The sequence below is a fragment of the Antechinus flavipes genome, chromosome 1 (genome assembly GCF_016432865.1).
Source record: "Antechinus flavipes isolate AdamAnt ecotype Samford, QLD, Australia chromosome 1, AdamAnt_v2, whole genome shotgun sequence".
In the NCBI taxonomy this organism is placed as follows: Eukaryota; Metazoa; Chordata; class Mammalia; order Dasyuromorphia; family Dasyuridae; genus Antechinus; species Antechinus flavipes.
The window spans coordinates 500,578,378-500,601,041 of NC_067398.1; the positions used below are offsets into that span (position 1 = coordinate 500,578,378).

Below are 22,664 nucleotides of genomic sequence, written 5' to 3' on the forward strand. Positions count from 1 at the left end.
AATTCACTAAGGAAGAGGAAATGGAGCATACTATCTCATATAATTGGAATATTTGAAAGAAGAGGGTGGAAGAAGTGGCTATAATAGGGCAATTAGGCAGCTCAGTGAACAGACTACTGGATCGGGAATCTGGAAGACCTGAATTCAAATCTAACCTTAGACACTTAATAGTTATGTGAAACAAGGCAAGTCATTTTTCTCAACTATAAAATGGGGATTTAAAATAGCACCTACCCTCCCAGGGTTATAAGGATTAAATGAGGTTTGTAGTATTTAGCACAGTGCCTGGCACATAATAGGCATTATATAAATGCTTATTCCTTTTTCTGTTCTCTAATATAAACTTTGCTTTCCCCTTAATTATACAAAAGAGGATTGAACAAACACAAAATTTGATGTGGAAAAATCATCAAAAGGAAATCGGGCAGGAACTGTGGAAGAGGAATAGAGATGGATGAGAAGGGAAGTGGAAATACTATTACATTCAGAATTTTTAAAAAAAGAAGAAAAATAAGGATAATATTTGCATTGTCCAGTTTTAACTGCAAAGTACTGTATGAATTTAGGATTTAGTATAAAATGTTTATTCAATACTTTAAAGTCCATAATTGCACAAGTCAAGTTCTTCTGTCATTGTATCCCCTTGTATTGCCTTTTTGCCACTGTAGTGTCTTCACAAATTGCTATAACAGAAAAAATTGCTTAAATTCTCTAGAAGCCAAAATTCTGGTATGAGATTTTTTTTCAAACTTAAGCTATTCTTCAAAGGACTAGCACATGTGTCTCTTAGCTTTATTTATGCTTTTCTAGTTTACTAAAGTTTGCAGAGCCTTCAGGAATCCATTATTATTTCTGTGAAGCATTAGAATAGGAAAAGAAAAAAAAGAATAAACATTTATATAGCCCCTCCTATGCACTAGGCAGTTTACCAAGCCCTTTGAAAAAATTATTTCATTTAATCTTCAAAAGAACTCTAGAAGATAGGTGCTGTTATCCCCATTTTACATTTGAGGGAACTGAAGCAAACCAAGGTGATTTATCCTCAGGTCATATGGTTAGCAAATGTTTGAGACCAGTTGTGAACTCTCTTATGCACTATACTATTTAGCTGCCTCTAAAATAGCACTAATTTAAATAATAGTTATTAGCTACATGATCCTGGGCAAATCACTTTGTGTCAATTGCCTCACTCCCCCCCAAAAAAAAAAAATTAAATAAAAAAATGAACAGTAAAAGTATTGATTAAACACCAATGAAAATACACACAAACACATACACTCTTACGTGTGTGTATATATAAACTTAAAATCCTTCTCCAGATACTTTCTTTTCACAAGTATTTTATAGACAAATGCTTAAAGTTAAATGGACTTCACACTAAGCTTCACTTGTATTTAATTGCTTTAATTTTTTAAATTTTACTTTTTACTTTCCTTATTTAGAACTTCTATATGTCTACCTATTTTAAAGTTTATTGTTTTTAACCTAAGTTGCAAAAAATTTAATAAACCTTTGATCATTTTAAAACAAATATGGTTTCCTTCAAAAGATAAAACTTGAAATTACATCAGAAGTGAAAAAGTTGCAATGTAATTTCTTTCCAACAACGTCTGTTGTGTGTTCTTAAATAAGAAGAGTTGAATCTTAATGAACAGTGAAATTGCATTTATTTTTTAGAGCATTTTGCTTTATAGACTTGTGATTCTTTTTTCTTAAAGCAAAGAAAGACCAACCTTTGGGAAGTTGAATACTAGTAGACTTACACCTGGCACATCCACCTCTGAAAGGAAAATCAGCTTATTTGGTAAAAGGTAATATTAATATTGGCCTTTTTCTTTCCAATCAAGCAAAAAATATTTATTGAATACATTCTACATGCCTGGCATTATATCATAGTCTTGAGGATCCATCTTTCTAGAGTCTTTCCAAAGTTCTGAAATACTTTGATGCTGTAATATCTGAAAGTGAAAATTTGCGATAAAATTACTTTTAACTAAAAATGAGCTTCAACAAATAATTCAACAGACATTTGTTAAATGACTACTATGTACAAAGTACTGAGCTAAGCGTTAGAAATACAGAGACAAAAACAAAGCAGCTCAAGGGTGAACCAACATCAGTACCCATAAGTAAATATAAGGTAATTCCAGAATTGGCACTCAAACACCCAGAGGAAGAGAGGGAAGGATATTTCAGAAAAAGCTTCCTATGGGATGTGGTACCTGAGCCGTGTCTTAAAGGAGGAATTCTTGAGAAGGTAAGGAGGAAGACCATTGACCACTATGAACAGCCAGTTCAAAGTTATGGAGAATCTCAGTTTGAGTGTCTCAGTTTCATTATTTATAAAATATGGATAATAATAGCACCTAAATCCCAGGGTTGTTGGGAGAATAAAAAGGTAATATTTGTAACAGTATTTTTCTTTTGCAAATTTTAGAAGTGCTATATAAATTTTAGCTGTCTCGATAATCATAATGGTTATAATGACATTTGATTTGTAGTCAAGAAAATCCAACTTCAAATCCCATCACAAATGCTTATTGAAAGTCACTTAATATTTCTCAGCCTCGGTTTCATCATATTTAAAAATGAAGATCATAATAGTAACTACCTCATGATTATTATAAAAATAAATTTAGATATAGTATATGTAAAGTGTTTTGGAAACCTTAAAACACCATAAAAATGTTAGCTATTATTATATTTTAACAGGTTCAACAATAGGGAATATGTCTTCTTTTTAAAAGTCTCTGGCCAATTAAAAAAAGTAGAATTTGCTAGAATGCTAGAATAATCTTCAGCCATTCTACTGCAAAACGCTTTTTCAATAAAACAAAGATTTTCAGAGATTAAAAGGGGGGAAAAAGATTTAAGAGAAGTAATATAGTAATTTTAGTGTCAATCCAACTCTTTTCAGATTTGAGAAAAAAGACCATCCTGGAGTTTTATGCAGAAAAATAAATGAAATGTAAACAAATACAAAAGTAAATAAATCATTTTGTTTAAATTAAATTGGAAAACTTTTGTACAAACAAAATGTATCTACGATAAGAAGGGAAGTAATTTACTGGGGGAAAAAAAATGTTTTTGTCAAGATATATCTTTTGAGGATTCGCTATCCAAGATATGTGGACATCTAACCAAAATATATAACCAAAAATCATTCCCCAGTAGAGTACTTGTAAAATATAAACAAATAATTTTAAAAGAAAAATAAACTATTAATCATATGAAAGAATGCTCCATATCACTAAAAATAAAAGAAAAACATATCAAAGCAACTCTTAAGTTTCACCTCATACTCAAATTGGCAAAAATTTCAAATATGAAAATAATCAATATTGGAGAAATATTGACAGATTGACATACAAATATAATTTGGTAATGAATTGTGAAAATAAAGAGACAAAAATGTTCATATCCTTTGATCCAATTATTTTACCACTAGGAGGCCATTGACAAAGTTTCCACAGACATCAAAATATTTATAATAGCAATTTTACTGGTAGCAAAGAACTGGAAACAAAGTAGATGTCTATCATTTGGAATGGCTAAACCAATTTGGGTACCTTGATTATAATGAGATTATTGTATTATAAGAAACAATGATTATGATGAATGTAGGGAAGCTCAAGAAAGGATTGTGTGAACCAATGTATAATGAAATAAGTAGAAGTAAGAAAACAATATATATCATGATTACAATAGTAAAAACAAAAAATAATCACTACCAAGAAATTGAAACGATATTGTGAAATTATAGACATAAGAAAACATCTCTCTTCCCATTTCTAAAGAATAAAGTAAAATTGTACTTTATATTTTTTAAATAGTTTTAAAATTAAAAGTAAACTTCTAATCTAGAGTTGACTAAAGAAATGTAAGGAAAGGAAGAGACTATTTTCACTTTTATTTATTTCCAGAACTAGTGGGCCTGGATCCCGGAACAGTCTGCTTGGTATATTTGGCGGTTCTGAAAAAATCAAAGACCCTAGACCACTTAATGACAAAGCATTCATTCAGCAATGTATTCGACAACTCTGTGAGGTATTCTGCCAATTGATATTTTAAATTTTAGCTGATTTTCAATCAACAAATAATTTATTTAAAAACAACAATTCTTATAGTTTCTTATAGAAAATGGCTACGCTTACAGTGTTTCCATGAAATCTCTACAAAGTCCATCCATTAAAGACTTCCTAAAGATCTTCACTTTTATTTTTGGCTTCTTATCACCTTCTTATGAGCTTCCTGATAGCAAGTTTGAAGAGGAGGTTCCAAGAATCCTGAAAGATCTCGGGTTTGTATATTAAAATTTTCATGGGCCTAAAAATATAAGAGGAGAAACATTCAGAGCATTTTACACCCAAAGAATATAAAAACTTAAGAATATGAAAATAAATCTGGCTGCAAACAACATTACAGAATGTATAGGAATGTTGAAAAGAGAATTTTTACCAAATTAAATTATGAACAAGAGGCAATATGGCATAGTAGATAGGGAGTTGGCCTTGATCTGAAACTAGAGTTAAAATCCTGGATCTTTATTACTACAGGCAAATTGTGTAATCTTTCAATGTTCAGGACAACTGGAACAAAAACATAAATGTGTCTCCCAGAGTTCTCAAACTGAGATTCCTCTACACTGATGACGATATAATACTATTATTATTATTACAATTTTTTGTTCAAAAGAAAGATATAGAGCTGACCATGATGCTTCCATAATTAACCAAGCTTTTTCTCTCTTATCTCCACGTAATAAAGTTGTTTTCTTCCTTGCTACAACTCAAACATAATCCTCCTCATGAAGCTTTCCTAATACCCACAAACCACAGGCACCCTCCCTCTAAAGCTACTTTGTATATATTGGTACAGTATTTATTCAGGTAACCTACTCAAATTAGTTTTTGGCAACAAAGTAAATTTGAGTAAAGGACAAATAACTAGGTAAATAAGGAAATTTATGGCTGATTAATCATTCTGTCAAAATTATGGTAGTTCTACTATATGAAGCCATCCTCTCCACTTTCATCCCAGTTATTCTCAAGGTATTCAGTACCTGTTTTACCATCTTTTCCTCTCCAACTTGTCTTTGAGATCTTTAATCCATTTATATGCTCCCTCAAGCTCTGTGACATTGCAGTTCCTCATGATCAATTCCATTCTACTTTAGCCACATATAAATATCATCACATGCCAGATCTCACCATTATTCATCGGTGTACAATTTCCCCACTTAGAAATTGACATTCTTCTATCAGACTATAATCTCAAATCATTACACTTCTCTATTTTTTATTCTCATCCAGACTTCTAATCTTTCTATTCCTTAATATTTTCTCACACTAATGAAATTGGACCCATGCTTTGATTTCACTTAATTCTGGCATCAGTCCAGTAAACAACTATTTCAGCTTGACACTGTTCTCCAGAATTCCAGGTCCCTTTTTTCTGTTGTCACTTACTGTTTTCAAACCTTAGCCTGTATTATTCTCACACAAGAGCTACTAAATTGTTTCACAACTTTGTTTATGAACTTCTAATGTATCTAATCAGCAATCTCAACTAGCTCCACATTGCAGCAAGTCAGTTGTCTAAGACTGATTCCCTGTCTCATCTCTCAGAAAATTTTTTCACATCTCCCCTTTTCCTTTCCCTTTCTCTCAGCTCAAAATCTTCTCTCTTTGCTAAAATTTGAGACCATTTGATAAAGGTCCCTCTTCTTCTTTTCTCTTTATCTTGATTTGACATCTTTATACTTTTTCTTCCTTTCAGCCCAAATGAGGGAAATGTTTTTATGACATCTAACCGCTTGTATCCTGAAAGTCTTCTCAATCCTAATCTTTTCAACTTTTATGCTACATTTGACACTGTTGACCTTTCTCTTCCATATGCTTCTTCCCTTCAAAATTTTCATGGCACTGCTTTTTCCTGATTCTCTTTTTCTGATCCTCTTTCTCAGTCTCCTTTGCCAGTTTATCATCCATATCATAATCTCAAATTGGTTAGTCCTCAAAGTTCTTTCTTAGGCTCCATATTCTTTTCTTACTTCACATACAGGCAGAAATCTATATACAACTTATATCCCTTCCTGCACTTTTATGATTAAGTCAAAATGGCAGTCATTCAGTTGCTAACATAAATTTCTTTTCTGTGCCTCTGTACTGCCCAATCCCAGTAAAACACTTCTCATTTACCTCCCTCTCATAGATTGTTCTCTTCCCTTGTTGACACAGCTCAAACACGATCTTCTATATGAAGCTTTTCCTAAAACTCACAACTGCTAGCACCTTCCCTTTGAAACTTTCATATTTAACTACTTTGTGTATTTATTTTGATATATCTTTATACTCTAATGCTATATATATTTTAATGTAACCTCTCACCTATTAGAAAGCAAACTATGAGTGAAATTAATTCTTTATGTTTATATCTCCAGTATCTAGCACATAGTAGGATTTAATAAATACTTGTTCATTAATTGATTTTTTGTGAAATGCTTATTTTATCTACTCTATGTTTAATACATTATTGTTGCTTTTATAGGTATCCATTTACTTTACCAAAAAGCTCCATGTATACAGTAGGAGCACCTCATACATGGCCTCATATTGTGGCAGGTTTGAACTGGCTTATAGACTGTGTTAAGGTATTGTTTGATTTGAATAATATAAAATTAAAACATTTGATTTTTAAATATAAGGATATTTTGCATGTCAGAATAAGTAAATCAGAAATACATATCTATAATTTTACAGTGCCTCAGGAACATCATAAAATTTCATTCCAAATTAAAATTAAAAAATCATTCCTTTAAAAGGTAAATTAAAACTAAATAGAAAAGACACATATCATTTTGTTGATGACTAATTTTCCCCCATAGTTTTCTGTTCCAAAATTATCTTCAGAAAATATCATTTAAACATTCTCTACAAAATTATTTTTACTATATTTTTATTTCATATGTATTTATATTATATACTTATGCTTATACTATATATACCATATACTATTTATGTTTGTACTACATATTTTATCCTATATTTGTACTATATAATTAATACTATACATATTTATAAAGAAAAAAGTTTTTTTTAATTTCAAAGTATTTTTTCTTTCATTTTCACGCTTAAAAAGTTATATTTAAACTTTGCTGAGCTATTGAAGTATAAAATTTACATTGGAAAGGAAAAAAATATTTCTTTACATCAATCTGATTTTTTGGTTCTGAACTAAGTGTTCAATTAAATTTTATCTTGAGTCACTATAAAGTCATCCACCTAAAAAAAATTTTTGTGAGCTCCAATTTTGTACAGAAATATAGCATTCCAATAAAATATATTACTCTTGAAAAAATTATTTGGAGAATAAGTGGCTCAGGCTCTATTTTTGGTTTTTATAATTTCAAAAAGAATTCTAGATTTCTGGCTTTACCTAAATATCATCTAAAGTTAATGTTACAGTTTGATCTGCCACATACTTACCATGAAAGTGGGAAGATAGGTTGGAATCTGTTTATGTAGTGCTGTGAAAACTAATCAAAGAACTATATATTTTATTCTAGGTATCCTAGGAACTTTGTTGATTAATATAGTCACATGTTCAGATCTGCTCATGAAAATTACAGAAAAACCAATTAGGAGGCCATTGAAATAGTCTAGATAAGAAGTGGTAAGGAGCTGAATAAACTAAAGGGGTCAAGCATGAGCAGTGTTATAAAAGTAGAAATAGATTTGGCAGCTCATCAGATGCATGAAATGAGGGAAAGGAAATCAAAAATAATGCTAAATTTATTTTTTAAAAAGTGTGGTACTCTCAATAGAAATGGGAAATTTTGGAAGAGGAATGAGTTTAGAGGATAGATAATGCCTCATGTTAGGCATGTTAAAATTTGAGATATCTCTGTGACATCAGTTTGAACTTTCTAGTAGTGATTGAAGCTTTGGAAGAGATTGAGACTGGATATATAGATCTGAGTCATTAGCATGAGGTGAAAATTAAGTTCTTCGGAGATGATGAGATCACCCGTAATAATAGCTAACATTTTATATATCACTATGTACCAGAGTCTGTAACAAGTGTTTTACAGTTATTGTCTTATTTGATCCTCACAACGACTCTAGAAGTTAGATATTGTTATTATTGCCATTTTATAGATGAGGGGGAAAAGGCCAGCCCACTAAGTGACTTGCCCAGGGTCACACAGTAAGTGTCTAGGGCCACATTTTAACTTGGGTCTTCCTATTCTTGCCTCTGTATTCTACCCATCATACCTTCTAGCTGCCTCAAAGGAAAAATATAAACACAGAGGAAGAGAGGGCGTAAGGCAGAGTCTTAGGGAATCTTATAATTGGGAGACGTGATTAAGATAATGAACTAGAAAAGGAGATGGAAAAGAAATGCTTCAAAGTTTAATAAAAATCTTAAATTAAGAAAGTCATCTTGTGGATAAAATTGCTCTAAATTATGAATCAGATTGTAATCCAGAAACTGCTGTGACTCAGTATTTTCCCAGAACCATGTTTCTTATCCTTTCAATTGTTTTGATTTTAGTTAGAATTAATATTCAAGTTTGATAATTTAGAAAATAATTCTGTTATTAAAAAATATTAATGTACTGATACCTCTCCTAGTCAAGAAAACTTAACTTTTTAAAGTCAAAGTTCAAAAAGATTTCCTACAAAATGCTAAATGAGATGAAATATGGGAATATATACTCTTTTCCATATAATTATGTTAAGAATATTAAAAAATTGCAACCTGGTTGGTATTTCCTAAAATATTGGGAAGAAGATAGTAAACTAAAAATTGTAATTGTGCTTTGATATATGAGTAATACACAATGATTCAGCAAAAGTTGCAAATAAGCATTGTTTGTAATCTTTCCACACCTGGGAGTTTTTTTGGTTCATCATAGCATTTAATGAATTATCACTTGTTAGTAATATTTCTTTAATTGCACTGGATTCCTTGCTAAAATAGTAATTCTTATAATTATGTGTAACTAACTAAAATATTGCTAATGAAGCCAAGGTTATAAATTTAGTCCTTTCATTCTGTACTCTAAAGATAGCAATGTTAGGGATAACAAAAATATATTTTTAAATATAATACTTTATTTCAGGGGGAAAAAAGCTTTTAAGAGATGTCTCTGTTAATGTCTGTATTTGAGAGCAACTGCATGTTTTACTATGTCCTATTCAGCTCATTTTTGCCAGCAAACAAAGTTCACCTTCATTTGATGATGGACAGCCCTGGGGAGGAGAGAGTGAAGATGGAATAATGCATAATAAGGTAACCTAATTTCATAAATTTTTTTGAATTTTTCTTTTAATTTTTAAGAGTTAGTATGGTGTTAATGAACTGAATGTGTAGTATCACATAATAATTAATGTAAATTCTTTTAGGATTTTTCCAAAGTACTGATGTATAAATATTAATTTGAAATGTAATTAAATTGTCTAACACACAATCCTTGGCACATAGTGTATGCTACATAAAATATTGGTTTTATTATTATTTGATGAAGAAATAAGCTCAAAATAGTTGAGCAACTTAACCCAAGTCACAAAGCTAGATAATGTTCAACAGAGGTGTCCAAACTCAAGTCTTGTAACTTGTTCCATTGTTCTTTCCCACATGTCACAAAAAATGGTTTAGGCACTAGAAAAAGGATATTTTCAATTATCCTTCAGCATTTCATGCTTCTTAATGACCTGTTTCTTTGACTATTATTTAAAAGACTAAATCAAAGGAGAAGATTCATGCTGTTGGTATCATTTTGTACTAGGAAGTCAGAATATATAGGTATGAGTAAATCTGCAAAATGAATGAAATACGTAGATTTTCTTTATATATTCCTAGATAGGTTCTTATTGGTGTGTTTGGTTATTATTTAATTCATTTAAATTGATACTTTCCACAAAGGAAAAATAATAAAATTATTAGCTAAGAAATTATGACCAAAAAAAAATCTATTTCTTTCTTTTCTAGTTGTTTTTGGACTATACTGTAAAATGCTATGAAAATTTCATGACTGGTGCTGATTCTTTTGAAGATTTAGATACAGAATTACATTCAAGGCTAAGTAAGTATTCTTCATTTCTAATATGGTAAACTTTGCTACCTTGTACTAAATACTGAAATAACAAAACTTTTAAAATTATAAGTACACCACCATAATGTCTTATTTATGTAGGGATTTCATTTTTTAAAAATATCCACAATGTTTATAATAAAGGTTCATAGATTCTCTCTTACTTTATGTCATTACTTATGTTGGAAAACCAGTTTATATAAAGAGCAAGTGTAGAATTCTTAATGCCAAAACAGTTTGCTTCAGCAGTCAGGGAAACTTAAAATAAGTTGATTAGTTAGCCATTAGCAATTGAAAAACAATGAAATCCATTTCACAATTCTTAATCTTGGGAGAATACCTTCCTGACCATTAATCTGCTTATGCCAACTGCTTGACATGGAAAAAAAAAGCAAGCTAGATCATTCTGAAAAGTATTTACTCAAAGGATATGGAGTAATCAATGTCCTAGTTGATATGCTATAAGGAAATTTAATACAAAATGTAAAAATTATTTTAAAATAATTATTGATTCATTTTAACTATATTTGGAGGGTTTATTTTCTTTCAGAGGACTTATTTAATGTAGATGATTCCAAGCTAGAAGCTTTAGCTTCAGAAAACAAAAGGCTAACTGAAGAAATTGCTAGACTGGAACAAGAGAGAGAAGATGAGCCGGTTAGTAAACATAACCTGTCTCTGATGAGATTGTTCACTTGGGAATTTGAACCAAAAAACTTTTAGTCCCTCAATTCCTTTTCAATTGATTTGGTGCTTTGTTTTTTCCATAAAGAGATGTGTTTTTTAAGAAATTTCATTTGTAAAGCTTTGATTAACATAAAATTCAACATTTTAGGAAAGCCAAGTTACTTTATATTTTCTAGAATCTATTTTCCCTTGTGTGAGGTAACTTAGACTAGTGAGATTTGTTGCCTGATGCAAGATTCATGTACATTTACATAAGGCCAAAAATAAGTCTCATGACTCTGTAGGGAAGTCCTTAATAGTTATTGAAAAAACAAGCAATAAAAATGATTTATTTTTTGTTTAATATCATAATTTGTATGCAGGATAATTTATGTAAATAAGAAGCATTATGTAATTAAAATGTGATACCTTAATTTATTGTAATATGTATATTTAACTATCTGGTCAAGTCATTTTTCAGGTTAAAATTAAACTATGAACTTCACAAAAATAATATAGTTCTCTACTACCAAAGAAATTAGTACTTCCAAACACTTTTCTCCCTAACCTTTGTTTTCCATCTCATTATTAAGAAATCGTTCTCCTTTATAAATCCATAACATCACATATTGCTTATTTGTAGCAATAGATTTAAGTATTATTACTTTAATATTGGCATAATAGTGTTAGATTTAGAGTTATGAAGACTAAACTAAATTCATCCTCCTTTCTTTGTGCTTCAGGTAATTCCCTAGCAGGCATCTCATGAGTCTTAAATAAGTTGTGCTTTGCCTTAGTCGTTGAAGTTCCCACCCTGGGGTCCTCTACCCTAATAAAAACCAGTTCTTTAGAGTATTCACATAATAAATTTTGGACTAAGATAAGGTGTTTCTCTTTTGTTCACACATTTCGTATACTGTTCTCTTAAAGAATCGTCTGATAACAATAAGAAAAGTGTCGGCATCTTTAAAAGCAGATATTCAGAAGTACCAGGCATATATGAACGAATTGGAATCTCATTTGGTTATTCTTGAACAGAAAGTAAATGATATCAATAAAGAAGTTCCTGCTGCAGGTGAGGTCACCTAGTAGATGTTAAGGTAACCACATTAGTGAGTATTGAAGTATTTACTCTTTCAATGACAAAAAGACTCTAGACCAAGAATTTAGCTTTTGCTTACCCAAAATATTTTTTCTTCCATCTGGCTAATTTTCTATTGATCACCTACCTCTCTTATACTATAAAAACGATGCTTCATGCTACCACTGCTTCCAAACAATTTCAGATCCCTGAGCACAGGGCAGAACAAGATCATGAAGAACATTTGTAATAGCCCTTGGCAGGTAAGTGGCCTTCTGTATCTAGATGCCTGAAAGTGTGTGTTCTTATTACTATCCTGTTGTCACAAGCAGCTGACTAGAGAGGAATGGTAAAGTAAGATTCAGAGTCACCATATGATTTATCTCCTGCTCCTTCTATTCCAAAAGCAAGGCAGAGGGAAAACACAAAAGAACATAAATACTAGCCTTGCATTGAGGACCAAAAAGCCATGCTGGGCTGTTCCTTGACTCCTGATTCTTGACTTTTCAACTGTGTTCTTTTAGGCCCCTTTGTGGTATGTTAAGGAGGAACTATTCCTTTTTAAGAGTTAGACTAAGAATGGCCTCTCTAGGGTATTTGTCATCCATTGAATCTGAGAAGCTTGTAATCTGTGGTGTTCTCTTCTTTTTATAATAGATGATGGTTCTCTGAGAGCAGGTTTCTAGAAGCAGCCTTAGTTTCAGTTCAAGGTAATAATCACTTCAAACACAGCCAGGTGTGAAAGTAGTTCTTTATTGCTTCTTCCAAAATAGCCCAGTTAGCTTTCTTTGATTTCGAGAGCTCTTGTTGCTAGCTTCAGCCTCTCTCTGAATCTTGATTCTGCCTGACTGCAGATTAGCTTCTCAATCTCCCAAACTGAACTCTCACTCTGTCAAATCTTCCGAAGTGACTTCTGGCTTCTTCTGAACTGACTCATTGACTGACTGACTGAAGCTCTTTTTATTCTCTGTGTAAAAGGTTGACTCCTCCTCTGAGAGTGGGATTATGGGAGGTATGAATTCACAAAGTTACAAAGTTAACTTTGTGTATCTCCCGTACTTGTGAACTGCAATGTGTGAGTTCTAATGTGTAAACTCTTAAAGGTGCAAACCCAAGCACACAAGTATTGCTTCCATCAATTCCACTTAGTACCTTGTTTCAAGTTCTGGCCCATAACATCTCCTTGTAGGATCAGATCAAGCATATTGAACCATGCTAAATTAGATAATTATTGTCTCTATCAATTCTAATGACTTAACACCTTGTAAGGATTTGCTCTAATATGTGAACCAATAAGCATTGTATCAATTCCATTGAATTAACACTAGGATTCTAACAGTAATCATTCTTGATATAATATACTGACTCACTCCGTGATTTTGTTTTCTTAAGGCAATATGAAGCTGATTATAAAGTGTCTATTTTTTTTGGGCGGGGGGAGGTATGCATATTTTAATTATATCCCTTATTGGTATATCATTCATTCTAGTATTCTGTAAGGATTTATTTGAAAAGACATAGAGGAGTCAGGGGACATAGATAAACTTTGAGGGTCATTAGTTAGTCCCAAAGTTGTCTACATTTTGAGATCAGCTACAATTTTAATTGAGGACAGCTAGGTACTATAATAGATGGAGTGTTAGGCCTAGAGTCAGGAAGGCCTGAGTTGAAATCCCAGTCTCAGATACTGATTTTGTGAACCTTAGTAAGTCACTTAACCCTATTTGCCTCGGTTTCCTCATTTGTAAAAATGAATGGAGAAGGAAATGGCAAATCACCCCAATATCTTTGCCAAGAAAACCCCAAAAAGAGTCACAAAGAGTTATTTATAACTGAAAACAACTAAGCAACATCAATAACACTTTAATTCTATTAAATTCTATTTTTAGAACAACTCTATTTTTAAGGTATTTTTAAAATATTCAGTCATTTTAAATACTTAACCAGAAATTTTATCATTTGAATTACTCAAGGCTGTGAAATGACAAAGAATAAAATTTATTCACAAGAACCAAGATAATAGGTAACATTACTAAGTGTCAATATATGTAATTAATATTAAAAAATGCCATATCAATAAATAATTTCTTTAAATTAGAAAAGAACCCAACTTATTGTTGGTTCCCCTGTGTTATAAATATATGATCCAGTGTTTGATTTTTACTCAGAATACATAGAGGTCAACATCATGGCATATTGTTAGCAATTTTAGGTCATACATATCAATATTAAGGAATTGATGTGATTTTACTACCTGAAAGCTTTGAATACACATTTTCAGCTCTACCAATTGCCATCTTCTTTTCAGTAGTCTCTTTAATTTCAAAAAAGACCAGAGGTAGAGCCAAGATGGTAGAGTATAGGCAGGGGCTTAACTGAGCTCTCCCAAATTCCCCTCTAGACAACTTTAAAGTAATGCCTCATAATGAAACTTAGAGTGGCAGCCAACAAAAGGATGGAATAAAACATTTTTCCAGTCTAAGAGAATGTAGATAATCAGCAAGAAAGGTCTATTTCATTGTAGTAAGAGTGGAACACAATCCAGCATAGGCCATGTCCCAGCATGTTATTGAATCCAAAGCAGCAGCTTCCAGAGCTCTCAGGGAAATGATCAGAAAAAAATTATAGGGGATCCTTTGCTGGCACTGTGTATGGGACTCTGTTGCATTCATTGCCTATGTATGCTTCTGAGTCAGAATCCCAAAACAAAAAACTGCACTAACACACTAACCCACAGGGAAGCAGGAGCCCTGGTCATACTTATAAGAAAGAAAAGACAGCTTATGGTTGCTCACAGACCTGTGCACAGTCCAGGCAAGTAGTAAAAACACCCCTCCTTAGGTCATACTACCTTGGAGAAACTGAAAACTTGTAAAAGCCCAGAACCAGCTCTGAAAACAGCAACACAAAAACCTCAAACCTTACAGTAGTGTCCTCTCCACTGAGGAACTGGACCTAACTTTAATGTAAAGTTAAAAGTCAAGAAATAAGCTAGAAAAATGAACAAAGAACCAAAAACATCCTGATGATAGAAAGTTATTATCAGAACAGTAAAGATTAAAACACAAACTCAGAAGACAACAAAATCAAAGGAGCTATATGCAAAGCCTCAAAGCAAAATGTGAATAGGTCTCAGGATCAGAAAGCAGTTCTAGCAGAGCTCAAAAAAAAAACTATCACCTTCTGAAAGGGATCCCACAGTGAAAACTCCAGGAACACATTGGCCAAATTCCATAGCTCCTAGGTCAAGGAGAAAATATCTGAGGTCAGATTTGAATTTACATTTTCCTGATTGTAGGTCCACTACTCTATCTGCTATGCTACCTGATAGCTCAATTTGATTAAAAACAAATTTATGGAAGGTATTGATATATGAAATACATCTAGAAATAGATTGGAGCCAGATTGTGGGGGAAGTAGGGGAAGAGGGAGGAAAAGGAGGGGGAGAGTCACCTTGACTACAGCCATGATAGTAGTAATGGAGGTATGGAAGGGTATAATTTCAATAAAGAAGAGAGATCAGATTGCAAGAAACTGAAAAGTAAATGAGAACACAACTTGTGTTACCTAAATGAATCCTAATCAATTGACACATTGTCAATCAAGGGTGTAGCTGCCTAAACAATCAGTGCAAATTCCAATGAAGTAAGAAATAGTTCTCGGATTTAAATGTGAAAAGAATATACAGACTATTTGACTTAATACAGAAGGTTATGGTACTGCAGATTATAAACTCCCATCAGAGAAGAAACTGTTTCTTATTTTTTATCCCCAGCACCTTGAGCATAGGATAGACCCATTTGTTGCAATTTAGAGAGTCTTAGAAAGTTATTAAGAACACTAAGAAGTTAAATGAAGTTGTGACTTGCTCGGGATCTCAAAGCAAGTATGTGAGAGAGGCATATTTTGAACACAGGTTTTCCTGAATCTAAGACCAGCTCCCAATCTACCATACCATGTGGCCTTTCAAGTATAATTAATTAGTTATAAACCCTGGTGGGGGGTGTTATTCTTAAAGTGATGAGGAAGATATGCTAATGCATAAAACAAAATCAAACTCTGCTTTTTTAGTTGGTGGGTGGCAAATACAGCTTGAAATTGTAGATATTTGTAGATATCTCTAAGTAATTATGCCAATTTGAGTAAGTAGTGACATTATTAATTGGTGAATCTTAGAAAATTAACCAATATTTTCCTTAATGCAGAACTGGAATTAGAAGCAGTAAAGCAAGAGAATGCCCGGCTACAAAACATTATTGATATCCAGAAGTATTCAATTGCTGACATAGAAAGAATACACCATGAAAGAACTGAATTCCAGCAAACCATCAAAAAATTAACCACAGAACTAGAAACAGAACAAAAACAATTGTGGAATGAAGAATTAAAATATGCGAGAAACAAAGAAGCGGTATGTCACACTATTACTAATTGTCAGCTAATTAGTAAGGGCCCTGAGAGGGTAAATTGTTCTTTCCAGTGGAAAGATGTTGACCTACTAAAGTGAGTTTGTTATATACATATAGTTTTTAGTATAAAAGTATATAAAATTACATTTAGCCTAAACTGTTGTATACCACTACTCTTACATTAGTAAAACTCAGACTTCTGTACAGCCAAAAGTATTTTTTCTGACAAATGACTTAATTTAATTTTTTATACACCATATTTATTCAGCACTGTTGGAGTACTTAATTTTTTATATATTTGGGCTTTTTGTATGTTTAAACTTTTAACTTTTTTTTTTTTTTGGAAAACTTTTTATATTATGACCCAACTTTATGAAATAGGAAAGAAAAAAAAGTAGAATAATACCTATTTCTTTGATGCCTAAAGGTAGTAATTATGATTATTGTTAATATTTGGATTGTGACATCTCGAGAAGTCTAGCAATGTGTCTTAAGGCTATTTGTCCTTAGAGTCTATGATGATCCTGATACCTAATTTTATATATTTTCCTCTAGTATAAATATGTTTCTGTACAATATGAGAAAGTGTCTATGTGGATGAATCTTTATAACCATTTCTATTCTCTAAAGATATTTCATATCAGGTTTTGCTTTTGTACTTTAATTTTCCCCTAAATGCTTCTATTATTATATTATTCACTTCTTTAAAAGTAACAGAAAACAGAACTGAAAGATTCCATAGGAATCCTGATAATCAAGGATTCTGTGTAAACGTAAATCAGTTGTGCTTTGTACACAGGCAAGTGTGTATGGATTTTAGGATCTATGATAGATTGGGGAATTTAAAAATTATTATTTACATTAAGATATCTGACGGCATCTTTCCTTATTCAAACCATCTATCTGTATACTGTTTAACATTATTTATTTTCTTTGTTGGTTTTCTTTAAGTAACAGTTATTTTTTTAATGCAAGTATCTCTAGGAGTAATAAGGAACTAATAATAATTGAACTGGGAATAAGGTCATCTGGGTTCTTGTTTTGGTTTCAGATTAGCTGTGTGATTCTGTTCAAGTTAACCTCTCTGGGCCTGAATATCCTCATTTATAAAAGTAAAGAGTTAGTTTGTGTGATCACTAATGTCCCTTCTAGCAAGAAAATTCTATCATTCTATCAGCCTAAGCTCAATTACATTTTAGCAATCGAGCATTTTGATTAGCAGAAGGCAATTTTGGCATAAGTAATGGAAGGTAAAGACTAATATGCAATCTGTGATGGGAATAAAAGAAGAGTTGTACTGTGCCCAAACCATATGGGACCCAGTTGGCAACTTTTCAAGTTCCACACTTGAGAGGGGAACTAAGAAGTGAAGTTTCTTTGTAATGGTTATTTATTTTTGGATTTATGTATTTTTATAAGCTAAGAATGATGACAAATTATGTATGCTATCACAAAGGAAGTCACTGGACAAACAATTAAAACAATACAGAAGTCTAAATGTAATTTGTGTAAAAGCCATATAAAGCTTAGTAACCTTTGAGATTATCACTGTTATAATACAGTGTACTAACTAGTCCTTTTTTTGTTTTTATATAAATTTTTATTAATGGCTTCTTTTTCTTGCATCACCATAGACATCTTTAGTATCTTTTCCCCCTCCTCCTCAGAGAGAGCCATTCTGTATAACAAATGGTATTTTTTTTTTTGAATATGGAAAAAAAGGCAATACAACTGATGAATACATTGAAAAAGTCAGAAAACATAGGCAAGATGTAACACTTACAGGCTTCCAGTCTCTACAGAGGAAGAGATTAGAGGTATCTTTTCATCCAAGTCATGCTTGATATAATTTTGTTTCATTCCCTTTTAAGTTTTTAGTGTGTGGTACTTTCCATTTGCATTGTTGTAGTTACTGTGTTTTCTTGCCCCAGCCTACTTCATTTTGCATCAGCTCATATAAGTTTTTCATTGCTTCTTTGTATTGTCATTTTTTTTTTGAAATTGTCATTTCTTATAGAACAGTATTATTCTATTACTCTCATGAACTACAACTTGTTTAGCCATTCCCAAGTGATGAGCATCTACTTTGTTTCCAATTCTTTGGTATCACAAAACTATTCACTTTTATGACTTATGTTCCTAAATCCTGACATGATGCATTCATCTGCTTTAACATGTTCAATATTCTGAATAATGGGTTAATTCCACAAAAGGTAAAATAAGTTTATTAGGCAGCAATGATTAAGCAAAATTAGCTACATCAAATTATTGCTTTTGTTAAGACAAGAAAATGTGGGGCTAAACAATTCTCTGGCATGTTTTTTTTTTTTAGCATCCTTCAATATTACATAAATGCTTATACATTATAGATAGTCGATGAAGTTTCTATTGTAAGACAGCAAACTAAAAAAAAGACTTTATTTGTTAGCTATTAATTGTTGCAAAAATTATCCACGAATGTTTTTAAACAATTGTATATTCTTTCTTTGGATATTTTGTAATTGGTACCATTTTTACTGACTTGTTTGTTTGTTTATTTGAATTACAAACTTTGTAACAGACTGGCAGTTTGCTGTTTTGTGTTATATTATTGCTTCATTTCTAGATTGAATCACAACTGGCAGAATATCACAAACTTGCTCGAAAATTAAAACTCATTCCAAAGACTGCAGAGAATTCCAAAGGTTATGACTTTGAAATTAAGTTTAATCCTGAGTCTGGTACAAACTATCCTGTCAAATACAGAACTCAAGTCTATGTGAGTATTAATACTTGTTTATATCATATAAGATTTTTAAATTTTGTGTACTAACTTTTAAAAAATATTTTTAATTGAGGCTCATAATGACTCTTTTTTAAAAATGAAGAATTCAAAAAATTTATTTTTGAATGATATCGAAATAATGTTTTCCTTTGCAGATTTTGGTTAATTTATAAGAATATTGATTCTTTATTCAAAAAATACTACACTAGCATAGACTGATTCTGGTATGAAATGTTTATTTGGATTAAAGCAATAACTATTCAAATCAAAATTTTACTTAGTTATTAATAAGTTTTTAAATTTCTGTTTGGTTTAGAGTGCTTTTTTCTCAGTTTATATACTCTCACACCATTAGTTACAAATTTCTTCTGAAGAAATAGAGTGGGTCACTTTTCATCCTAAGCATATAAGTTTAGATGGCTTTTTAGCATATCTTTTTAAAATATATTCAAATATATATTGTTTCAAATAAACAAGTTGAGAAAAATTGATAAAAATCAAGAACTTGATTTTAAATTAATCTGATTAGCTTAAGAGGGTATTATAATATGCCACATTTCTGTAATTTAGCATATTGAATCATTAACTGAATTTTCCCCGTCCCGAAGCAACTGTGGTTAAGTGACTTGTCTAGGGTCACTTTTGAACTCAGGTCCTCCTAATTCAGGGCTGATGCTCTACTGCACCACCTAGATGGCCCTAATTAACTGCTTTTTTAAAGACATAATGTCGCTCAAAAGTAATGACATTGATTGCCATGGATCCCACAAATGAAATTTCTTTGATGCCTTTATAGTCATGCTTCATAAAGAAACCATTTTCCTGTGTTTTACAGATTCCACTTAAAGAACACTTGAACCAATATGAAGAAGAAATAAGCAAACTTCTACACAAAAAAATGGGTTTAGAAGAGACCCTAGAACAAGTAAGTTAGGAAGATAAGACTTGAGAAATAATAATAATTCATATCTGTATTTTACTTTAAGCTTCACAAACTGCTTTACTTACAACAAGTCTGTGAGGTTGAGATGTCGGGTCAGTTTCAGAAATAGAAAAGGCTTTAAATTAGTGATTAAATAAGTTAATCCTGATTTTTTTTTTTTTACCTATATCCTTGATGGCATTGATAAATGACAAGAAACACTCCACCAGTGCACATCATCATCTTTTCCATAAATTAGTTTTAGATCAGTAGTGTTAAGCTCCAAAAGATATGGGGGGGAAGGAGTGACCCTCACCCAGTATATAATGATCCCTGCCCATCTACATATTGACATAGAAAACATTACTATTAGTATAGCTATCCAATGAGATCCTCATACTGGGGTGAGAATAGATACCTCCAGAATAGTTCAGGCCATCAGTTCCTCCCACCACCTCACTTTACACACAACAGCTCTAAATCAGAACTAGACAGAGGATAAAGCCTAAGCGGTTATAAGTGAATTTCTAGCAAAAGATCATAGCAAGAAGAGTAAGTCCATGATACTATTGGATTCCCAAATCATTCCTAATAGGTAACCTGGGCAATATTGCAGCTCTGATATCAGCGTAGCTTGGGTATTTTAGAAGAAGGACATTACGCAGCTCTGGAAGGTCTCATTTCCCACCCTTAAAAGCACAGGCAGGATAGTATCAGAGTTCACAAACTGGAAGTTTTTAACCCAGAAGAGAAAATTACATGTTTAGGAGCCAGGGAAAAGACAGATCAAAGGGTGAAGAAAACAAATCACAAAATTTGACAGAGCAGTCTTGTACCTAAAAACTTGTACCTAAAAAGGAATCCCCACTGAGACACCTCTTCAGGCAGCCTTTCTACTTCTAATCCTAAATGTTTTGGTGTTGGAAATGGCAAGGTCTGATTACTGGTTGGATATATGAGATGAGGGAAAGTAAAGAATCAAGAGCAAACCAGGGAGATTGGCAAGATGGTCGTGTTTTTACAGAAATAGTCTGGTTAACTGGCTAATCATAGAAAAAAAATGTTAACATTTTTTGGTGGTATTTCTGATGATTTTTAAACCTGAGATTTTATTCTTCAAGGTGAACACTATGGTAATAGAAGTGCAAAGAAGTACAAAAATGTTAAACATTGAAGTTCAAAAACTGAAAGATCTTAAACAACAAAAAATTGAGGTAAGAATAAATGTTACATTAGTGTTTAGAGAGAGTTAAGTCAAAACAGAGGCATCATAAACAGAGTTGACCTTTGAACCAGGCAGACCTCAGTTCTAGACCCACCTCTTCCACATACTAGTTGTGTAACCTTGAGCAAATCATGTAATTTCTTGGTGCTTTGGACAATTCCCTAAAATTCTGAATGGGTAGAGGAAGTTTCTTCATATCAATGAATCATAGATTCAATTTCCGTTACTCAAAATTAGGTTATAATTGACTGGTTAGATATATTTTAGTACTTGAAAAGCAAAGATAGAAAATAAAAGGATTGTAAGTATATGTTATTTTTTCATCTATCTTTCTATGTCTAAAGATACAAATATCTATAGATATCTAAATATGTGTTACAATGAGGTGATTCAAGGTAATTCCAATAGACTTGTGATGGAACTACCATCCACTTCTAGAGAGAGAACTATGGAGATTGAGTGTCAATCAAAATATAGTATTTTCATCTTTTTTCTTTCTTGTGTCTTTTTTCCCTTTTGACATGTGTGTGGGCAGCATACCGAATATGGAAATATGTTTAGAATTGCTCATGTTTAACTTATATTCTATTGCTTGCTGTCTTGAGGAGGGATCAGGAAAGGGAGAAAAATTTGGAATACAAGGTTTTCCAAAAGTGAATGTTAAGAGCTATTTTTGCATGTATTTGGAAAAATAAAACATTAAAAAAAAAATTTAAAGGAGCTGAGGCTGGTAAGAAAATGAAAAATAAATAAATGTTTCTTTTCCATCCATCTATATCTGTATATTGATATCTATGGATATTGATACAGATTTATATGTAGGCATACAGTTATAAGTATATGTACATATCTCTTTATTTCTAGATATATGCATATGGATCTTTGATCTCTTTAATGCAATTCTTCATTTCAGAAATGCAAATCCCAACACATCCAAACTTGCCCATCTATTGTAGTGGCATCCTTGTTATGTTTTCCATATGAAATTAAAGACTTTTCCTTATTAGAGACCACTAATATATTGATTATATTTTTCTTTTCACAAGTCTTATATTTCACAGGTGCAACATCACCAAGCTGGGGACTAAACATTAATATATAGCCTCTTGTTTACTTTAATTAACAGAAATAGATGGTAAAACTAAGCTCTTTGTCCCAGTTGTTATTGCCATCCAAATACTATTGTGTTTTCATATTCTCATTTTTAATACTAATTTGGAATAATATCTAACAGCTAGAAGGTTTAGTATTGAAGGCAAGAGCACATACAACATGGAATATTGGAAAATATGCTCATAAAAGCCAGTATGTATTCAGTCATAGTATCATAAGGGCATTGCAGGCATAGCCATGATAGATTTTTTTTTTAATTTTAATATCTTTTTATTGATAGAACGCATGCCAGGGTAATTTTTTACAGCATTATCCCTTGCACTCACTTCTGTTCCAATTTTTCCCCTCCCTCCCTCCACCCTCTCCCCCAGATGGCAAGCAGTCC

General features: G+C 32.0%; 1 protein-coding gene across 1 annotated transcript in view; it reads left to right on the forward strand.

The window, feature by feature from the left end:
* The window catches only part of NDC80 (NDC80 kinetochore complex component), a 38,343-nt gene that overhangs the window by 5,452 nt on the left and 10,227 nt on the right, over positions 1 to 22,664 (forward strand). The window contains exons 3-14 of the mRNA XM_051970384.1: positions 1,719 to 1,811; positions 3,924 to 4,047; positions 4,128 to 4,300; positions 6,550 to 6,652; positions 9,208 to 9,297; positions 9,997 to 10,090; positions 10,650 to 10,756; positions 11,696 to 11,840; positions 16,052 to 16,257; positions 18,861 to 19,013; positions 19,855 to 19,944; positions 21,063 to 21,155. Coding sequence (XP_051826344.1) covers positions 1,719 to 1,811; positions 3,924 to 4,047; positions 4,128 to 4,300; positions 6,550 to 6,652; positions 9,208 to 9,297; positions 9,997 to 10,090; positions 10,650 to 10,756; positions 11,696 to 11,840; positions 16,052 to 16,257; positions 18,861 to 19,013; positions 19,855 to 19,944; positions 21,063 to 21,155 — 1,471 coding nt within the window. The remainder of the gene's footprint in view (positions 1 to 1,718; positions 1,812 to 3,923; positions 4,048 to 4,127; positions 4,301 to 6,549; positions 6,653 to 9,207; positions 9,298 to 9,996; positions 10,091 to 10,649; positions 10,757 to 11,695; positions 11,841 to 16,051; positions 16,258 to 18,860; positions 19,014 to 19,854; positions 19,945 to 21,062; positions 21,156 to 22,664) is intronic.